The following is a 22,344-nucleotide window of genomic DNA, read 5'->3' as shown; positions in this document are numbered from 1 at the left end:
ATCAACAATCGGACCAACACCACCGTCTCAACCCCGACTCTACCAAAAATCAAAGTCTATTCCCGCCACCACATTTATTACATTAATCCCTGACAACGGCGCCATTGATCTATTTGTAACCGCAATGTCGGGTTTGTCATTTCATTCACATTTCAATAAAATTGCAAATGTTTATTTATAAACATAAACTATTAATTCGATCACGTGATTTAGTGAGAAAGTGGATGAGAGAAAGTTTGATTTGATTTTTCTATTTCCTAATTGATTTAGAGATTGAAAACATAATTTGAAATCATAAAGCAGAAAAATAAAATTAAAAATTGAAAGCAATAAATGAATTTAAAACAGAAAGTAGTAAATTAATCTAGAAAGCAGTAAAATTACACTAGAAAGCAGTAAATCTAACTCTACTCCTACTGATGGAATGCTAACCATTCTATGAGAAAAACTAAAACTAGACCCTTCTATTTATAGTTTTTTTGACGGTCTAGATTCAATCAATCTAATCTAAAACTAACGGTTACAAATAAAATATAATATCCCAGGGAATATTCTAGAAATATTCTCTAGAATAGTAATGGGCTTTGACTAAATAGTAACAGGCTTTGGCTTTATCTTCATATTCCAAACTGTACGACCATTTTTTGGAAGCTAGATACTGTTATGTAGAGCTTTCTACGCTGATCATTTTAGCTGGTCAAATGTTTGAATCAGAGTTAGGAGATGGAAGATATCTCCGTTTGAAGTTTTCTCTTGACTTTCGGGCTAATTTAGGTCAGTTTGACCAAGTTTTTTATCCGAAAATCTCTTCTTTAGCTGGCTTAATGACTCAAGTTTGGATTCTTCAGCTTGTTTCATAGTTCTTTGAGTCCATGAGCTTTGCTGGCATTTTGGAGCTTTAGGGCCTGTTTGTTCTGGAGGAAAGACTACGGAAAGGAAAGGAAAAGAGGTGTGATCCACCTTTTCCATAGTGTTTTAGCTGTTTGTTTGCCCAAGGAAAGGAAAGCTTGTTGTCCGTGCGGAAACAAAATTAGGGAAATGGAAATGGTTTTAAGTCCGATCCGCGCTCCAGACGTAAAAATTTTATGGAAAGAAAACCAAACTCGAAAAAAAAAAATAGAACCGAAAGAGAACCAGGAGAAAGGAGCATCCCCTTCTTCATCTTCATCACTTCTCCTCGTCTCTAATTTAAGGTAAGGACGTCTTTCTTTTCTCTCTCTCTATTTTCCGTTGCTTTTTTTGTTTTTCAATTTTAATTTTAGAAAAAGATGTCATTTTTTTCTTAATTATCATTGTCATCTGCGTTGAATATGTGAGATGTGAAAAAAGAGTAGTACTTGAGCTTAGTGGGTTGATGTTTGCGTTTGTTAACAAAATGTTTCTTAACGAGGTAATTTAATTTGTATGTATTCATTTTATAGTTCTTAGTTAATAATTAATGTAGCACTGCTTTTTGCTTTATATTTTAGTTTGATAATTGGGTTAACTAGTACACCTTATGCACCACACACTTACAAACATTTTTGTTCCAGAAAGCTAGTAGGTATCATAGAACCACCTAGCAGCAGCTGAAAAAGGCACGCAACACGTAATTATTTGTTTCGTTGTTTGTGTTACGTATCTTTTGCAAATCTTACTTAGCTTATTAAATATTGATTAGTATAGTGGCTAGCAAGGTATCAATCCTACTCTAAATAATTAAGTGATGATAATAGAAATTCCTAATCTAAATTACTCTAATGGATGCAAGTAAAAGATGTGGCTAATTAATTATGAATATATAGTTGATTTAATTTGAGATGTAAACTATGCATAAACTAAACTAAATTAAATATATGAATATGAATCAAGAGAGAGAATATCTTGGGAGAGATGAATCCACCAAAATCATAGAATTAGTCTAATAGATCTACCTATCATGCTTAATGTAGGGTTTTTACCGATATCTCATGCATGATTCCTACGATATGTATAATTACACTATATCATATGCATGAAATAGCGCAGCGGAAATAGAAGATCGTACCTTGGTCACAGCTTTCAATTTGAAGTTCCAAGCTTTGATCTACAGGAGAAGATGATGTTCTTGGCACACTCAAGATCTTCTTCTTCTCAACTTTGCTGAAGTGAAGTTCCAACCACGAACGGGAAGCAACCTTTGTTCACGAACCAAGAACCAAGAACTGACAATGGCTAGGGAGGTTACCACTTATGAAATCTCCACAAATTACTGGCTTCTTCTTTAGAAAATGTTGGAGGCCACCATTAAAGAAGAGAGAGCTTTTCTTGTTGTTTTTGGGATTATCAATATGTGAGGGGTGGGGGGTCTATTTATAGAGTTCTCCCACCTCCTCAATATTGGATAGGATAGAGTCTTATACTCATCTAATATCAGACAGGATAGAGTCCTATACTCATCTAACATCAGATAGGATAGAGTCCTATACTCATCCCATATCAAATGGTTATCCTTATCCCAGTGGTTTATCTTTATCCTGGTGGGTGTTTATCCAGCCTTATTTCCAACACTTAATATAAATCACTAATAGAAACTCACCATACCTACAAACCTTATGTTCATAACCATGATGATAATATGTGGCTTTCAACGTGCTTTCTATCTTTCCATCAAATACTTCTTCAATCTCTAATGATATTTTATATCTAACCAAATTGTGCTTTAAGTGACATTCAATATACAACTCTAGGTGCCATGGAAAATCCACATGTGGCATTAACTATACAACTAATTGAGGTGTCATAAAGAATCCAATCATCACACTAGAACACTAAAAACTAGAAGAAAAGAATCTAGGGTTTGTGGTATTTGGCTCTACACAATCTTGAATTACCTTAAGACCTCCTAACCTCCGCAGGAGCATTAGATCAATGGATGAATAAGAAGAAACTCAATGAGGGATTGAAACTAAAACATGATAGAAGAAGAACTAAACTAAAACATACGAAAAATGCTTCATCTCCTCGATCTCCCAAGAGAATGGAGATTAGCTCCTCATACTAAGCTATGAACACAATATGAAAAGGAATAATATTTATAGCTATTAATGGTGAAAAGGTCTGAAATTTCTTCTCTCTTAATTCTAGATCTAAGATGCAAACACTAAATTTTCTAGATGATGTAAACTGAGGTTTTTGTGGCTTATATATTGGCTTGCATGCTCGTCTAGATAGAGATCCGAATCCTATATTTATTTGGTGTCAAACTCTCTGTAATCTTTCTAGAAGCAATCCTTACAGAATTGAATTTGGTTAGACCAAAGTTAGACGTGGCCCACTTTGTTCTGCAGGCTATTTCCCAAGCTGCAGCTTCTAACAGCTTTCAGTTTTCTAATTCTTGTTAAACTCTGACTTCTTTTCCATGTTGATCTTCTCTTCCTATGAAGTCAAAATTAAGGCTTTGAGATCAGATTTAAGACTCTTCTAACTCAATTATTATCCTCTTTTAAAGTCCTATTAGGCTTGGCACTTATGGAGACAAATATGACGTCTTTGCCCTAGGCCTTTAGCTGTAATTCCCAGTGACTCTTTTTTGACTTGTTTGACTTCTTTTCCTTCCATATATCACATTTAGGTTCTTTGACCTGCAAAAACTCAAATTGCATCATATTAGAATATTTAAATATAAAATAGAGACTAACATACAGATAATTGGGGTTATAAATCATTACTTTTGAGCACTTATCAGTAGCAGCAAGCAATAAGAGCAGCAACAGGAGGGGTAGTAGCAACAACAGCAAGATCACCACTGCACCATCTCAACTTGCCACCATCACCTTCAACAAATCAGACCAACACCACCGTCTCAACCCAGCACCACCAAAAATCAAAGTCTATTCCCGCCGCCACATTTATTATATTTATCCCTTGCAACGGCGCCATTGATCTATTTGTAACCCAACGGCCGGGTTTGTCATTTCATTCACATTTCAATAAAATTGCAAATGTTTATTTATAAACATAAACTATTAATTCAATCACGTGATTTAGTGAGAAAGTGGATAAGAGAAAGTTTGATTTAATTTTTCTATTTCCTAATTGATTTAGAGATTGAAAACATAATTTGAAATCTTCAAGCAGAAAAATAAAATTAAAAACTGAAAGCAGTAAATGAATTTAAAACAGAAAGTACTAAATTAATCTAGAAAACAGTAAAATTACACTAGAAAGCAGTAAATCTAACTCTACTCCTACTGATGGAATGCTAACCATTCTATGAGAAAAACTAAAACTATACCCTTCTATTTATAGTTTTTTTGACGGTCTAGATTCAATCCATCTAATCTAAAACTAACGGTTATAAATAAAATTTAATATCCTAGGGAATATTCCAGAAATATTACAGGAAATATTCTAAAAATATTCTCTGAAATAGTAATGGGCTTCGACTAAATAGTAACAGGCTTTGGCTTTATCTTCATATTCCAAACTGTACGACCATTTTTTGGAATCTAGATACTGTTACGTAGAGTTTTCTAGGCTAATCATTTTAGCTGGTCAAATGTTTGAATCAGAGTTAGGAGACGGAAGATATCGCCATTTGAAGTTTTCTCCTGACTTTCGGGCTAATTTAGGTTAGTTTGACCAAGTTTTTTATCCGAAAATCTCTTCTTTAGTTGGCTTAGGGACTCGAGTTTGGATTCTTCAACTTGTTTCATGGTTCTCTGAGTCCATGAGCTTTGATAGCAGTTTGGAGCTATAGGGCCTGTTTGTTCTGGAGGAAAGATTACAGAAAGGAAAGGAAAAGAGGTGTGATCCACCTTTTCCATAGTGTTTTAGCTGTTTGTTTACCCAAGAAAACGAAAGTTTGTTGTCCGTGCGGAAACAAATTGGGGAAATGGAAATGGTTTTGAGTCCACGCTCTAGACCTAAAAATTTAGGGAAATGAAACCAAAAATAAAAACCAAAAAAAAAACAAACAAAAAGAACCGAAAGAGAACTAGGAGAAAGGAGCAGCCCCTTCTTCATCTTCCTCATTTGTCTGCATCACTTCTCCTCGTCTCTAATTTCAGGTAAGGACGTCTTTCTTTTCTCTCTCTCTATTTTCCGTTGCCTTTTTTGTTTTTAAATTTTAATTTTAGAATGTTTTTTTTTTCTTAATTATCATTGTCATCTGCGTTGAATATGTGAGATGTGAAAAAAGAGTAGTACTTGAGCTTAGTGGGTTGATGTTTGCGTTTGTTAACAAAATGTTTCTTAACGAGGTAATTTAATTTGTATGTATTTATTTTATAGTTTTTATTTAATAATTAATGTAACACTGCTTTTTGCTTTATATTTTAGTTTGATAATTGGGTTAACTAGTACACCTTATGCACCATACACTCACAAACATATTTTTCAGAAAGCTAGTAGGTATCATAGAACCACCTAGCAGTAGCAGCAAGCAATAAGAGCAGCAACAGGAGGGGTAGTAGCAGCAGCAAGAGCACCACTGCACCATCTCAACTTGCCACCATCACCTCCAACAAAACAGACCAGTCAACACAACCAATCAACAATCAGACCAACACCACCGTCTCAACCCAGCACCACCAAAAATCAAAGTCTATTACCGCCGCCACATTTATTACATTTATCCCGGGCAACGGCGCCATTGATCTATTTGTAACACAACGGTTGGGTTTGTCATTCATTCACATTTCAATAAAATTGCAAATATTTATTTATAAACATAAACTATTAATTCGATCACGTGATTTAGTGAGAAAGTGGATGAGCGAAAGTTTGATTTGATTTTGTTATTTCCTAATTGATTTAGAGATTGAAAACATAATTTGAAATCATAAAGCAGAAAAATAAAATTAAAAACTGAAAGCAGTAAATGAATTTAAAACAGAAAGTAGTAAATTAATCTAGAAAGCAATAAAATTACACTAGAAAGCAGTAAATCTTACTCTACTCCTACTGATGGAATGATAACCATTCTATGAGAAAAACTAAAACTAGACCCTTCTATTTATAGTTTTTTTGGCAGTCTAGATTCAATCCATCTAAACTAAAACTAACGGTTACAAATAAAATATAATATCCTAGAGAATATTCTAGAAATATTATAGGAAATATTCTAGAAATATTCTCTAGAATAGTAATGGGCTTTGACTAAATATTAATAGGCTTTGGATTTATCTTCATATTCCAAACTGTACGACCATTTTTTGGAAGCTAGATACTGTTACGTAGAGTTTTCTACGCTGATCATTTTAGCTAGTCAAATGTTTGAATCAGAGTTAGGAGACGGAAGATATCGCCGTTTGAAGTTTTCTCCTGACTTTCGGGGCTAATTTAGGTCAGTTTGACCAAGTTTTTTATCCGAAAATCTCTTCTTTAGCTGGCTTAGGGACTCAAGTTTGGATTATTTAACTTGTTTCATGGTTCTCTGAGTCCATGAGCTTTGCTGGCAGTTTGGAGCTTTAGGGCTTGTTTGTTATGGAGGAAAGACTACGGAAAGGAAAGGAAAAGAGGTGTGATCCACCTTTTCCATAGTGTTTTAGCTGTTTGTTTGCCTAAGAAAAGGAAAGCTTGTTGTCCGTGCGAAAACAAAATTGGGGAAATGAAAATGGTTTTGAGTCCGCGCTCCAGACCTAAAAATTTTAGGGAAAGGAAACAAAAAAAAAAAACATCTTTCTCATTTATTTTCATCACTTCTCCTCGTCTCCAATTTCAAGTAAAGACATCTTTCTTTTCTCTCTCTCTATTTTTCATTGCTTTTTTTGTTTTTAAATTTTAATTTTAGAAAAAGATGTTATTTTTTTTCTTAATTATCATTGTCATCTGCGTTGAATATGTGAGATGTGAAAAAAGAGTAGTACTTGAGCTAGTGGGTTGATGTTTGCGTTTGTTAACAAAATGTTTCTTAACGAGGTAATTTAATTTGTATGTATTCATTTTATAGTTCTTAGTTAATAATTAATGTAACACTGCTTTTTGCTTTATATTTTAGTTTGATAATTGGGTTAACTAGTACACCTTATGCACCACACACTCACAAACATATTTTCAGAAAGTTATTAGGTATCATAGAACCACCTAGCTAGTAGTTGTCATTTTCAGCCATTTGACTTAAAAGTTAACAGTCAAACCAAGTTGACCGTGTGTTTGGGTGGGGGGGGGAGACCCTAATTTACCATCTAGTGGGGGGAAATCCTAATTGGCTCATCTAGTTTGATAACCCTTGATAATTTAGTAAAACTACAATTTCTCAAAAACAAAATGAGTAATTTATTAATTAATGTAAAGTTAATAGTGTATCATATAGTTATAGAGCGTCACATAGTCACATTGGGAAAGCACACTGAGGCTAAAGCCTTACATACAATGCGAGGGTGGGTATTTTTTTAAGTCTTACATATTTTATGGATTTTTATAGTGCTGTTTTTGGACATTGAGTTTTATGCTTCAATAGCCTTTGAAACTCGCCTTAAGCCTCTAAAAGGCTTGGTGCCTTAAGGCTCTTTTGAGGTATGGGCAGAGTAAAAAAAACCTAGTCTCACGTGTGTGTGTGTGTGTGTGTGTGTGTGTGTGGTGTGGTTTGGTTTGGTGTGGTGGAGGTGGTAGCGTGTGTGTATGGTGTGGTGTGGTGTGGTGGAGGTGTGTGTGAGTGTGTGTGCTACCAGGTCATGTGGTAGAGTGTGGTGTGGTGTGGTGCTGTGTTGTGTGTGTGGTGATGATTTACTTTTCTGGCGTGTGTTGTGTTGTTGTTGCAATGTGCCGGTTCTTTGGTTTTCTTTGCTTTTGCTTTCCGCTTATCGCCATTGTTGTGTGTTGGGTGTTGTTTTACTTTTCTTCATCTTTGCTTTGCTTGTTGCACAGTGGTGGGAGTGTGGTGGTGAGTGTCTTTGGTAGGTGTGTGTGTGTTTGTGGACTGGTGTGTGATGGTGTAGTGGTGTAGGTACGGTGGCAGGTGGTTTAGTAGTGTAGTGGGATCATTGGCTCTTTAACTCAAACTTTTACATATTTCTTACAAATACACGGGAGGGGTATAAGAAGCATCAACTTCTTCCTCTGGCTCCAGCATAAACTGAGTGCAAGAGTGCTGCCTTTAATTTCCATTTGTAATTCACTTCTATTGTAACATCCCGAGCTTTTGCAAGCATTTATTGACTCAAAGAATATATATGCCATTTTACATTTTACCATATATGCCAGTTTTCTTTTGATATTTCACTTCTTAAAGGTGTGTTATCCCCCCTTAATAATATGATACTCTCTTGCATATCCAAGGCGTGACCTACTTCACAACACTTATTTACTATATGTTGAATTTCTTTTTACAGGTGTCATGTTTGATATATGTGCCCAAAATTGGATAGGTCATGCCAAAAAAAAAATCGCATGAACTATGAGTTTAAAGAAAATTGTTAGGTAATATGATGTCTGTTTCCAACTTTCTTTTCCTTTCCACAATTTTTTTATAACAAACAGGATTATTCATTTTCCCAGTTTTACTTTCCTTTCCACAGCTTACCAAATAGACTTTCATTTCCACAGTTTTGAAACTGTTTCCATTCCATTCCTTTCCAGTGGACCACTTTGTTTTTTCCTTTCCTTTCCTTTAGTTAAAATTTTAACAAACATGCCCTTAAATGAGCTGATACTGAAGATTTCAAGTCCAAGCTTTATTCGGCTATATTTCTTGCTAAAACGTAGATTTTGTGTGTATTTTATCGTTGTCTGTTGAAACATGTGAAAACATGAAAATACAATTAATTTACATTTATTAAACTCGTAATTGACCCAAATGTAATGTCTCTACGGGGTTTAAAACACAGCTTTTGGTACTTATCAGTCAGTATTCCACTATCTTCTCTATCTATCTCAATTTCAGAATTAGAAGTACTATCGACTAGCCCACGAGCTCTCCTTTTCTGTTTCTTCCTCTTTGTCCTTATCTCCCTCCCACCTCTTTCGACAAAATATTCAGCGACCTCGCCAAGCAAATTTCTCTTCTCAGATCGACTTAACAAGGCGAACCTCTCGATCTCACCCCTACGACCTCGATGAGTGATAGCGACCTCTACAGAGAACAAACAATCAAGATTAGTACAAAACTCGGTACATCAAAAGTAAAACTATTGAACTAAAAACATACCATTAAAGTTACAGACTCTAGTCTTCACCTAACTTCCACCAACACATAAATTACCAATAACAAGCAATGGCGTCCTCTCCCACGGTTCGTTACTGACACCATCTAGAACTGCTGACTTCTTAGTCAAAGTTTGGAGGCTAAAATTGTTCGCACTAGATCGCTTCACAGCGAAGTGTTCAACAATGTCCTCGACCTGAATCCTATAAGAGCCAGACTCGTTCAACAAGTCAAAAACCCTAAAAAAGGCGCCCGGCTATTCCCAACGAACCGGCGGGCTTTATCACAAAAGTTCAAGAATTGCATGTCAACTTTGGATGAGGCAAATGCAAACCAGACCTCGTTTGACCATGACAAACAACTATTCCACCACCACGAGGAACGTAATCCTTACTAAACACATTCACATCCTCACCTATCTCATGAATTTCCGGTCGGTATGTCTATGTCATACCTCAACCTCAAATCTCCAAAGCTCTTAATGACCAACGGATCTACAACCCTGGGGGTATACTGCCGACGATGACCCTCATCACCAACATCAATCTCCACAACGGACTCGAACTCTGCGAACCTCCTCCTCCTAACTCTCTCCTCTCACCGACCTTTACAACGATCTCTTCCGATGCGTGTATCATCGAGTCCGACATACTACTGGAACAACCGGACACCACTACACTAAAAAGACGCAATGCAAGAAAGAAAGAAGATGACTAACACGGAGTTTGAGAGACGAGAAACAAGAGACAAGCAAATAATTTCTTTTTCTTTTCCTAATCTCCAAAACCCTCTTAAACAAGCCACCGTTCCGATTCCCAAAAGCGAATAGAAATGATTGTTCACGTTCCCCAAATGACCGTCTTCTTAAGCGAAAACCCTACCTTGATTTTACTAGCACGAAATCTGAAGCGGTTCCAACTTTTCAAATAACCTACAACTAGCATCTCATGCACCGAACACATGCCAACGGAGGCACTTACCAGGTCGTTTTCCAAACACACAATAGATAACAGACCTAGTAAGAGGGGGTTGTGTGAGGTACTAATATACGCGGGCATATTATCCACGTGTCCCGTGCATACCAAGCTGTATCTTAACCAGTTCGTCACAATCCATAGTATCGACTCTCAAGCTGTAGGACAAGTCGACCATCAGTTCGACCGAGTGCTCACTCTCGACATGATAAATGAGCTCTCAACAGTTCGCCACCCCACGACCCGTAAGTCGAATCATCTACCGGGTTAAACCGGCTACATATCCTCGAATCGGGGACTCTTCTTATATTAAATGGCACGCGTAACGCCGAAGCACATCTGCCACCGTCAATACTGGGACTTCAGGGACACTCATCAAAGAGCTCTCATAACTCACCATCATGGCTGATCGCACGCATTCAAGACTTGATCTTGACCTGAAGCGGGAGAGGAGGAGACGCGGGCATCTCGCCTATATAAAGAAGAGGAACTACATCTGACCTGATTCAAGTCTCCCCCAAGCAGAGAGAACTTGATACGTAGGCAGTTCGCTCAGAACGAACTCGGTCAATTCAATCCCACAAACACCATTCTCCCCGATTATTGCCTACATTTGTAGGGTCAACCAATTAGAACCTTTACACTCATCATGCTCTTCATTTAGAAGATTTTAGATTTAACAAATATTTAATCTAACAATTAAATCGCCATGAAAACTTCAGTAATGTTTCATCCCCCATAGTTTCCAATTCTAATTGGTTTTTGAGAGAAAGAGAATTTGATCTTTCCGAAATATCGGCCGACATGGAGATTTAAAATAATTTCCGAGGACAAGAGCGTCTTTTCATTCCAGTAACGCACATAAATAAAATTTTGTATAATAATTACACCCATTAAACTCCTCTTCTTGTCCGAGCTTCTCCCCAACACAACAGATCTCTCCTCAAAACCCCAAAAAAAAGAGTCAATACAATGACCAAATTACCCCTCCCCTTTCCCCTTCTCCTCCTTGTAACCATAGGGCTATTCTCGGAACTAACCCACTCCATCCGTTTCGATCTTCAATCTGGTCACACAAAGTGTATATCAGAAGATATTAAAACCAACTCAATGACAGTTGGCAAGTACAGTGTTATTAATCCAAATGAAGGTCACCCATTACCTGATACACATAAAATTACTGTTAGAGTAAGTCTCAAAATCTAATCTTTTTATGTTTTTTCAACTGTTTGACTGCTTTTAATGAATGGGTAATTCTTTGTTTTTGGTTTTGAAGGTGACGTCAAGTTTTGGGAATAATTATCATTATGGTGATAGTGTAGAATCTGGGCAATTTGCTTTTACAGCAGCTGAAGCTGGTGATTATATGGCTTGTTTTTATGCTATGGATCATAAACCGGTACCGATTACCGTTTCTATTGATTTTGATTGGAAAAGTGGTGTTGCTGCTAAAGATTGGAGTAATGTTGCTAAAAAAGGACAAGTCGATGTAAGTGATGAATAATTTTTTAAATCCTTGAAATTGTTGTTTTTGTTATATGTTACTATTGATTAAGTGTCTCGACATTAGATTAAGTATTGACTCAAACATAGTGAAAGTATAGTAGGAGAATGGTTTCGTGTGATTAAAGGATTGGACAGATGTTACAAAAAAAGGGTAAATTATGTAAGCAGTAGAAACCTTGGAAGCTTTTTCATTTCAATGTTATTAGGATTGGTTTAGTTTTTTGCTGTTTAGAAGTTTTTAGTTGAAGTGTTGATAGGTTTCGTATATTGGAGAGGGTGGGGGGTCATGGTAGTGAAATTTAGATCAATTGTTGAATTAATTGTGTGAGTAGTGAAAGCATGGCCCTGCAAAGGAATTTGTAGGAGAATTGGAGAATGAGTTTCATTTATTATGATTATTGCCTAATTGTTTTGAGGTATTGCTTGGTGATAGTCAATAGTGGTGCTAACAAATTCATTATCTTAGCATCTCCCCCAATAACTTGTTTTGAGGTCAAAACAGGAATTGAGGACTGAATCAACTAAAAATTATATGGGGCATTGAAATTCAGGTATTTGTGCATGCCCTTCTGTTGCCTTTTTAGGTACAATTAGTTCGTTGCATAATGAACTTAATAACTAAATTATTTTCTGCATAACTTCATAGCTAATCAACCTAATTTAGTTGTTGAATGGTAGTCCCTGTGACACTATTTTTAGTGGGAGGCTACATTCTTAAAAGTTGATTTAATTTCTTGGTCCATGTTGAGAAATTAGTTATTTTCACAAATGATCTGGTTGTCTCTTTTAATGGAGATTTGTTGCTTCTACTTGTGAACGCCTTCGTTTACAGTGAAGGATGATTCTAGTTTCCGAAGCATAGATTAATTCTTTTCCAGTATTAAACAGCGTGGTGCAGTTTGTTAACTTTGCACCATGCTACCTGTCTTCTGGTACATTCCCTAGACAAATAGCGGGGTTGCTTTTGGGTAAAAAAATAGAAGTACAAATTGTGTGAGGGAGTGCGTGGAGAAAGTCGTACGAATAATGAATCTGAAGTAATTTTCAGCAGTCTTTCTAACAACTTGTTATGAGATTTTGGAGGATTTCTCACAGGTAATTTGTTGTGGTTGGTAAAGGTTTGGGGTCTGCTCACATGAGAAATAAACATCTTTTTGGCCCACCACAACAAATCAAAAGAAAGATTAAACACAAATAAATTGTTTAATAAACTCCCATGCAAAATTGAAAGGGTAGTGTCAAATAGTAAACTTCAACCTGAGGATGGTGAGTGAGAACATGCTCTGGATAACTTATGAGTTGAAAAGGTCAAAGTAATGTGGTTGTTAAATGTCTGAATGATATTCTTCACGAACTCTATCTTTTGGAGCTATAATGTTCGGAATTGATTGGTTTTCTTGGTCTGCATTGATGCATTAGGTTTTGTTTGACAAGTGATTTGGTTAGTTTTTAATCGCATGGATTGGTTGTTACTTCTAAGCTTTGGTCAATGTGTTTGCAGTATTAGTCAGTAGGAATATGAGGATCAATTTTGCACCTTGTTACGTTCTCTTGGTATAGTTCATTATACATTCATTTGTTGTTTTTTCTGATTGAATTCAATATCCTCGTCCTGGAATTGGTGCTCCTCTACTACTTTTACTTTTTACGTCTCTGTGCTTTTGTGTTCCTATCGTATGGTTACATTTTTTTTGTCGATAAAATGTTATTTCATTATTATCAAAAGAAGTATTACAAGTACACCAAGATGGATTGCCAGGAGTGGTATTTTTCTTGTGTGCGTGTGTGATTGGAACCAATTTGAGGAACCCTGATCATTTAGAGTGACATCAGTTGTGCAAAAGAACCTTCTATAAGAAAAATTAAAATCTTGTAACCAGTGTTTAACATTCTACACCACCTTTCTAGGAACAATGGGAACAACCTGAAATCTATTTTGACTCTGAGCAACCCAAATTTCCCACAGGAGGGATTGGGTCATCGATTTATCTTCCCAAGCTGCCATGATTTTCTTGTTTAAGATGCCCTAGATACACTTTGCAATTGATCGTAAAGAACACCAAACATTTTAGAAAAGTAAAACTAGATCTCATGTGCAAGATCACCTTGCACGAAGAGATGTGCAACAGTGTAGGGAAAGTAGCATTTAGGCGCCACAAGAACACAGCTGTTCTGCACTGTCTCATACTCTCATGCACCTGAGCAGCCATAGGACATCGACTTTAAGATCATTAGCACTGCTTATTATCACGTTCCATGCTGATTCTGTGGTAAGAGGCTCTGAAATTGAATACTTTTCCACTCTGATCTTTGTCCACTGACAACTTAGGAATGACATCTTTAAATGCACGTGAGTTATGTTTTGAGTGGAATAATATAAGACCTGCACCTAGCTTATCCCAATCCCACACACCATCTAACGAAAGTAATTCATAACATATTTGTAAAACCCCAAACCTTATATATAGTAGTAGGGCTTTTTGTGTTGGGCCCTTGAATAATAACCCAACGCCTTTTCACCCATGACCCATTTGAAAAGAAAACCCACAAAGAAGGAAAAAAACAGTTGGTACCTTTTGTTCTTAATTTCGACCTCTCCTCTCTTTAATCTCGATCTCTCTTTTCTCAATATCTTCACAAGAGATGGATTAGGGTTTGTTGTTGGGGAGAAGAGATAGATTAGGGTTTGTTGTGGGGGAGAGATAGAGTAAGGGTTTTGGGCAAACAGTATTTCGGGGAAAATGATTCAAGGACAGTGACTTCGATTTGGATGGGAAATTTGGGGTTTTACAATATTCGACCATTGTAAGACGGAGTTGTTACCAGTCTGTACATCAGAATCAGTCAACCTTGTGCCACTAGCCAAGCAGAATGCTCTGTTAATTTTTCGAACAGTGGACTGATAGTAACAATATCACCGATGGCATATTTCATGTAAACCATCATCCTGTCCATGCCTTTTGTTTTGGGCTCTTCCTACATTTTAGTAGTGAACCTTTTTCGCTGGAAACTAACAAGAAAAAGTGAAAACATTCTAGTCTCTGGTTTAAGAATACTCAGGTCTCAGTGAGACCCCAAAAGAAGAGATACATTAGCGCCTATCATCATATTATCACACACAACAAAGAATATGAAGAATAAGATGCTTCTAACTTTCAACAGTTGTGCAACTCACTCAACTCCCCAAGCCCAAGGTACATCAGTCATGGAATCAGGTATACATAATACCTGTTACTTACTTTGCGCGCCGACACCACGACAGATTGTACCTTCATTCTAGTAATGGCAAACATCAATTGTGTATGAAAAAAAATGTTTCACTACCAGGTACCAACATTCAAGAAATTGTGAATTATGAGTTTGTAGGGGCGGGAGCATAGACAATATTAGCGGAAGATCAAAGTTGTGAGGCTAGCATGGACTTAAAAATTGCAGAAAGCACTCTCTTATAAGGTTAACTTTACAGAATACTAATAGTTATCGAAATGTACAGAAACATATGGTTATTGAATAGCAGAGCTTAAGCTTAAGATGAAAGTTTATCAAACATATTCCTGTAAATTGTGAGTTGCAAAAGTCAGGAAGCATAGTAAAAGAGAGAAATGCCGGTTATTCATAAGAGTCAAAACCCCCTATGACCTAACCCAAAAAGCAAAAGAAAAAAGATTGCTTGTTTGCTTATGGATACATAAAAACGCAGATATTTCTAATTTTCTGAATTTAAGTTATCATCAGTGGAAAAAGCAAAATTGTTGAGTTCATTATGTCGGTTTGTTATAACAAATCATAAGGTTGTTAGCTAGCTATGTATGTGCTCTGTGAAGAATAATAAGTCTTAGTGATCTGTTGTAGTTGAACAATTTTGCGTCAGTATGTACACATTTGCTTTCTGTTTAGAGTTCTATATTTAGCACTTGAGTATTATGCACGCATATATGCATTGTATCACTTAAGAAAGGTATGGAATACCAAATAGCGACAGATACGAAGAGCTCTTGAGGTAATTAGTAGTCTCATTCGTAAAGACTGTTTGAGCTAGAAGTTATGTTTCAAGTTCTTTCCAGGATAATGTTAAACTTTGTGGAAGATACTAATGGTATTTGTATTTATCCTGTATTAAACCTCAAATAATTTCACTTTTCATTGCTAGGTCATGCAACTAGAATTGAGGAAGTTGGAAGACACTATCCAATCTATTCATGATGAGATGTTTTATCTTCGTGAAAGGTAATCTACAAAACTTCCTATTCATTGTTGGCAAAATTTGTGAATGAAAGTTCACTAAATTTGCGTTATTGTCGATGGTGATCCTACATTCTGTTCTATATAATATTCTTATTACTTTCTGGTTTGTGTTCCTTTTTAAATGTTTCAGGGAGGAAGAAATGCAGGATCTGAACAGAGCAACAAACTCCAGAATGGCCTGGTTGAGTTTCCTTTCACTCTTCATCTGCTTAACTGTGGCTGGCTTGCAGCTATGGCATTTGAAGTCCTTTTTTGAGAGGAAGAAGCTGCTGTAGTTAATTTATTACATTCATTTGCTGCTCATGTAATTTCCTCTAGCGATAATACACTTCAAAAAGTTTTTCAGAAATATAGGCCAGTAGACACAGTTGATCACTTAATGGATATTGAATGTTAAAATTATTACAGTTATCTTGCGCCTTCCTTCTTCATGAACTTGTATTCATCTTGTGGTCTGAAAGGAAAGGTTGGAATCCTTCTTTTTTGGTTTCATATTGTTTCAGTTACCCATTGAGCCGCTAATAGCAGTATTTGCAATGCCTGGTACATAATCAGAAACCTTTGTGTTCTTAATCATGGAATGTAGGACCTCATATATTTCCCTCCATAAAGGGTGATTCTTGTCTGCGGCAACGAACTCATGAACCCTATCACCCAGCTCAATCATACTGCAGCCTGGAGATCTTCTATGCTTTCTAGCTCTCACTGCCATTTTTCATCCCACAAGCCTGCAGAAGCATATGTGTTAGACATTGTAACATCATCTCCAGCATAACTTGGATCTAACTGAAGCAGCCTTCGTCGAACCTTTGCTCCAAGCTCAATATTCCCTTGAAGACTACAAGCACCGTGCAAGGTACGCCAGACGACTGCATTTGGTTGGAGTGGCATGTTCATGATTAAGGCGTATGCCTCATTTAAATGCCCTGCTCTGCACAACAGATCCACCATGCAGCCATAGTGAGAGATTCTGGGTTTCAAGCCATGCTTCTTGCTCATGCTATCTAGATGCCGCCAGCCTTCTTCCACCCTTCCAGCATGACTGCAAGCCATCAAAACTCCTATAAACGTCACCTCATTAGGTATTACCAATCCATTTTTCTTGTTCCCATCCTTCTTGTTCTTCATATCATCAAAAGTCTAAGAGCTTCTCCGGCTTCCCCATGCAATGCATAACCGACAATCATAGATGTCCAACTCGTAACATCCCTTCTACTTAACCCATCAAATGTCCTCCTAGCCCTACCAATATCACCACATTTCACATACATGTTAATCAGAGCATTGTTCAAGCACAAGTCTGCTTCAAACCCCCGTTTACGACGAACATAACCATGAATCCATTCTCCCACCTCCAATGCCCCAAGATCAGCACAAGCAGATAGCGCAATTGTAACCGTCACCTCATCTGGTTCCGTATTCTCCATTTGCATCTCCCTAAAAAGCTTCAGTCCTCTATACGGCTTCCCATTATCAACGTAACACGATATCAACGCAGTCCAACAAACAACATTCCTAGTAGAAACTTCATCAAACACCTTCTGCGCATCGACAACATTCCCACTCACTGAATAAATCTTCATCAAAGTTGTTTGAACAAAAATCACAGTATTAAACCCAAGTTTCACAATTACACTATGAACTTGTTTCCCTTCAGTTTCAGATGATCTAATTAAACAAGCTTTGAGAACAAAATGCAATGTGAAACTATCCACAATAGAAGCAGTCTTTTTTTGTAAACTTTTAAATAATAATAAAACATTGCTAGTAGAATTGAACTTGATGTAATCTTTAAGAAGGGTATTCAGATTTTGAGATTTGAGTTTAGGTCTAGAATGCAAATAAGCTAAATGAGTTTTTCTCGTCAGAATAAAACAAGGTCTGGTAAAGTAAAGAATCATGTTAGTGAAAGTTTCAAACTTTAGAGCTTTGCAACAAAATTTGTTTTCATTGTTGGACAATTGCAAAACTAGAAAAGAGCTGTTTCAAATCCATGCACAAATAATAGTAAATGACTTGTGTCAAAAGAATTACATTCTTGCAAAGTTATTGTCTTTTTGTATTGTTTCTGGGGATTTAGAACATGCAATACAAGCTTTTAAACAGATTGAAAAGCCAAGTACAATTGTTTGGAATCAGATTATAAGAGGGTATGCTAGGAGCGACGCACCAATAAAATCGATTGAGCTGTTTAATCAACTTGGTAGAGTGGAAGAGGCGGAATTTGATGGGTTTACGTACTCGTTTGTTCTAAATGCGTGTGCGAAACTAGGGTTTTTGAGAGAAGGGGAGCAGGTACATGGGAGGATTTTGTGTAAAGGTGTGTGTTCAGATGTTTTTGTGCAGACTAATTTGGTTAATATGTATGCTTTGAGTGGAGGGGATGATGGTGTCATAAAGGCACGTAGGGTGTTTGATGAAATGAATGAATGGAGTGTGGTGACTTGGAATGCTATGCTTGCTGGGTATTTGAGACGTGGATTTGTGGATGAAGCACGGAATTTTTTTGATGACATGCCGGAAAGGAATGTTGTGTCGTGGACAACTATGATTGCTAGTTTTGCTCAGAATGGGAGGTGTAAGCAAGCGTTAGCTCTGTTCCGTAATATGTGGAGAGTTGGTGTACAAGTGGATGGGGTAGCATTGGTAGCAGCATTGTCAGCGTGTGCTGAATTAGGGGACTTGAAAACTGGGAGTTGGATACATTCCTTTGTTGACAAGAATTCACGCTTCAGGAATCAACCACGGCCTGTCTCTCTGAATAATGCACTAATACACATGTATGCAAGTTGTGGACTCATTGATGAAGCGTACGGAGTGTTCAATGAGATGAAGTGTAGAAGTGTTGTTTCTTGGACAACCATGATCACTGGTCTTGCTAAGCAAGGACACGGTGAGGAAGCACTTGGTGTATTCCGTTGGATGCAAAATGAGGGAGATAATCAAGTGAGGCCAGATGAGAGAACCTTCCTTGGGGTGCTATGTGCCTGCAGCCACTCAGGGATGGTAGAGGAGGGTCGCCGTTACTTCGAGTACATGACTCAATCATATGGAATCCTGCCCATGATCGAGCACTATGGGTGTATGGTTGATCTGTTAAGCCGCTCCGGTCAATTAGACGAAGCACAGAAGCTCATAGAGACCATGCCAATGAAGCCTAATTATGCCATTTGGGGGGCTCTGCTAGGTGGTTGTAGGATTTACAAGAATATACAAGTTGCAAGCGCTGTGGCTCCTCAACTGACTGTAGACCTTCAGCCAGATCAAACTTCAGGGTACCTTGTGCTCTTGTCTAATCTGTATGCTGCTGCCAAAAGTTGGGCAGAAGTTGCGAGAGTGAGACAGAAAATGGTTGAGATAGGTGTGAAGAAGCTCCCTGGTCGAAGCTGGATCCAAGTTGATGGAGTCATCCATGATTTTGTGGCAGGTGATTGGACGCACAAACATGCCTCTGCTATCTGTGAGACGGTTCGCGCGATCACTAGTCAGGCCAAGTTGGAAGACCAGCTGCTTGAGTTATCAGAGGCATTTCCAGATGTTGGGAGAGAGATGATAGAATGATTTCTCCATAGATAGTATGACTTATTTTGAACTTATCGGTGTTATAAACCAGAACATGCATTATCCTGTCTGTCACACAACTTGACACTCTTGGATATCCATTTGTTTGTCATTTTTGGATATTCCAGGATGACTGACCATTTAATGGCGCATATATTTGAACGATAGGGATCAGGCCCCATCTGAAATATCTTTTACCATACACAGGAAGCCCATTAGCACCTTCATTCGCTTGGTGGATGGCTGGAACACTGGCAAGATTACTGTCAAGGATTGGGATTTTTTCCTTGAACTAGGGTCTTTACATATCCAGCTAACTGTATGCTCACCCCAAGGTTTTGTAGAGAATATAGCATCATGGGAGAGATTTCATTTGGGATTCAGCTATGGTACGTACTATGGTATGGTATTCAACTACACTGGATTTACCATACCTTAAATGAGATTGATTAACTCTCATATGCAGTATCTGTTATGACATTGTGAAAGGATGCGTGTGAAGTGTTGGAAATTGTAAGTGACAATCAGTCAATCATGCAGTGTTTGTAACTTCAGTTTTTGGTATATGCTATAATTCCCAACTCTCAAGTGCCAACAATAGTTTGGCTTCTGCAAGAATATTTCTCGTGTATATAGTAATTGACTATTAGTGTTGTATACTTGTATTTACGTAGGAGCTCTTTCAAATCGAAGACTGAATTTTTAGCAGTAGACTATTTGTCTAATTGTTTTGAAAGCGATTTCTTTCGGGGCTGATTCTCACGTGCTTGATAAATTGTATTTACACTCTGGAAAAAGGTATTTGAAAGAGTGCTAACATTGAAGGAAGCGTGCTCTTCATTTTCAAGAATAGGCCAATAGCACTACTCTTTTGAAACATTGTGTCGTCTCCACACTGCAAGTCAGAAGGATTCATTATTGCCCATTTGCCCCATTAAGAAGGCATCTCAGGACTCAGGAGTCAATTTGTTATGCGTCTAAGGTGCATGGTTCCTTTAAAATTGCTCATTGTTTTATTTTCTTATTTTTGTTTATATCTGGATTTCTGCGGGAGAGCTCTTATCAAATGCTAATTGAAATCCTTGATACTTGCTGTGTGAAATGTGCTAGTTAAGGGGTCACATGAAAATATGAAATATGATTTATCCAGAAAGGATGTTTACATATTCTTTTGGACTGGACAGTGTTGTAACTTCAAGCTCAATTATTGTAAGTCTGCGACACAGGAGTGGCAGTGCCTATTTCTTGCCAGGTTTAGCCCAGTATCGATGCAAGTAAAGTAGCATACGTATGAGATCCTTTTGGCCATTTAGAATTCTGAAGATAGTGGATGTTGAATCAATACCGCGTCGTTGAATGACAAGATGCACTAAGCTCAAGGAGGAAGCTTATAGAGGTTGCGAGGATGTATAGTTCGTGTAAGAGAGTGCCTCATATAGGTCCTCGACTTCTAGGTAAAATGGACGAAGAAACCACGAAGATCTTTAATGTTAACTAACAAGTCTCTGTAGACTAGTCTGTCGACTGTAGTAATGAAAAAAAAAGCCTTGTTTCTACACCTTATTCAAGACTGTAGAAGGTGAAGGAGTGAGCACGGAATGCATAGTAATAAAGACTGCTAGACATATATTATATATTTGTTTCACTGATTGAAAAACTTGTAATACATGTATCATTTTGTTTTGGATAGTGAATAATACATGTATCATATCATTAGTCTTTCACAGTGTAGTAAAAAGGCGTTAAAAGCGAACCTAAGGCACAATACCCTCTTGTGCCTTAGGAGTAAAGCATGAGCAAGGCGCTACGATTGAAGTGAAATAGCGTAGTAATAAAAAAAAAATAGATATATCAAATAAAAAATAAAATAAATATTAAATATGCCATGAATTATCACTGATTTGCTTAGTTAAACTTTAAAATTAATTTTATGTGATTGTAAACATAAAACCATTGTAGTCATTTAAAAGAAAAATCTTAAACAATAAGTAAAGAGCAAAATAAAACTCGTATCTCTCAATACAATCTAGTTCTATTTCAATAAACTAAAATAATGAACCGATCGAATTGAGCCAAATAAGTTCTTCATAAAATAGAACACGTGATTCAATTTTAGAATCCCGTAAAACTTCATTTAAAATTTAATCCATCTTTGTGTCTTCTCTCAATCCATACAACTTAACAAAAACTAGTCAAAATTAAGTTTAAAGTGTACTCCACAATGAAACTTACTAAATTTGTACAATTTCTTATATCATATAACAATTGGATCGAGTGTAAATGTGTCATGTATAGCAAAAATTGTAAAAAAAAAAAAAAAAACTGTAAAAGTTGATAAGGCGCTACTTTGCTTTTCGACAAAAAGCGCGCCTTATATTGCCTCTCTCGACCTTAGTCAAGGCGAGGCACTAAAAGTGTGCCTTTATAAAAAAGGCACGCCTAGGGGCACGCCTTGACTACACTGGTCTTTCATATGATCGAGAGAAAACATTGTCAGTAGATTTTTCTAAAAGGACGATTTTAGAAACCGGGATACTATACTTATTTTCTTGGCGACTTCCTTTTCTACTTGTTATGATCTTGACTTCTCCGTGATTTATCACTTGTATCTCGAGGACTCTTCTCAGTCTCAGAAACATTATAAACTTGCCCATCGAAATCGTATAGATCATAAGATGAAAATGGGAAGCACCTAGTGTTGTATAGATTAAGATCAATAAGCAATTAGAAGTGTAATGCATAGAAACAAAATAAATCCCACCAATAAGTTTGCGGTGGCAGATTGTGGTGAGGCTAAGGGACTGCCCAAGAAACCTGATATAGTTACCCAGTCTACGCCAAAAGATCCAATTCCAAGACCATAGCGACCAGAGCCAATTATTTGCGCGACAACAAATCCAACAAATGAATGCAAGAGAACTTATCGAAGGGAAGAAATAGTTTGGCACAATG

At 37.1% G+C, this 22,344-nt stretch overlaps 1 protein-coding gene, 1 non-coding gene and 2 pseudogenes across 4 annotated transcripts; 3 read left to right on the top strand and 1 right to left on the bottom strand.

The window, feature by feature from the left end:
• Window positions 1-10,939: 10,939 nt before the first annotated feature.
• Window positions 10,940-16,247, top strand: LOC147522355 (transmembrane emp24 domain-containing protein p24delta9-like). Its single transcript, XM_086592873.1, has 4 exons — window positions 10,940-11,268; window positions 11,357-11,569; window positions 15,737-15,813; window positions 15,962-16,247. Exons 1-4 carry the CDS (start codon window positions 11,053-11,055, stop codon window positions 16,104-16,106), a joined length of 651 nt encoding a protein of 216 aa, XP_086448999.1. The 5' UTR covers window positions 10,940-11,052; the 3' UTR covers window positions 16,107-16,247.
• LOC147522356 (small nucleolar RNA snoR137) lies at window positions 12,386-12,526 on the top strand. The gene has a single exon (XR_015206360.1). It is a non-coding gene; the product is annotated as a small nucleolar RNA snoR137 (small nucleolar RNA).
• On the bottom strand, window positions 16,102-17,732 carry LOC147522354 (putative pentatricopeptide repeat-containing protein At1g74400 pseudogene; annotated as a pseudogene). Its single transcript, XR_015212975.1, has one exon. The product of XR_015212975.1 is annotated as a putative pentatricopeptide repeat-containing protein At1g74400 pseudogene (transcript).
• Window positions 17,731-19,703, top strand: LOC147522353 (pentatricopeptide repeat-containing protein At2g20540 pseudogene; annotated as a pseudogene). Its single transcript, XR_015212974.1, has 2 exons — window positions 17,731-19,406; window positions 19,600-19,703. The product of XR_015212974.1 is annotated as a pentatricopeptide repeat-containing protein At2g20540 pseudogene (transcript).
• The last annotated feature ends 2,641 nt before the right edge of the window (window positions 19,704-22,344 follow it).

Source organism: Coptis chinensis, chromosome 1 (assembly GCF_015680905.1).
Source record: "Coptis chinensis isolate HL-2020 chromosome 1, ASM1568090v1, whole genome shotgun sequence".
Lineage (NCBI taxonomy): Eukaryota > Viridiplantae > Streptophyta > Magnoliopsida > Ranunculales > Ranunculaceae > Coptis > Coptis chinensis.
Note: the sequence above shows the minus strand (reverse complement) of the source record. Positions and strands in the feature narration are given on the sequence as shown.

Excerpts from the sequence above, each read along its gene's own strand:
- LOC147522355 (XM_086592873.1), top strand. The coding sequence starts at position 11,053 with ATGACCAAATTACCCCTCCCCTTTCCCCTTCTCCTCCTTGTAACCATA. Across the intron at positions 11,269-11,356 it reads CACATAAAATTACTGTTAGA|GTGACGTCAAGTTTTGGGAA; the intron begins GTAAGTCTCAAA and ends TTGGTTTTGAAG. Across the intron at positions 15,814-15,961 it reads ATGTTTTATCTTCGTGAAAG|GGAGGAAGAAATGCAGGATC; the intron begins GTAATCTACAAA and ends TAAATGTTTCAG.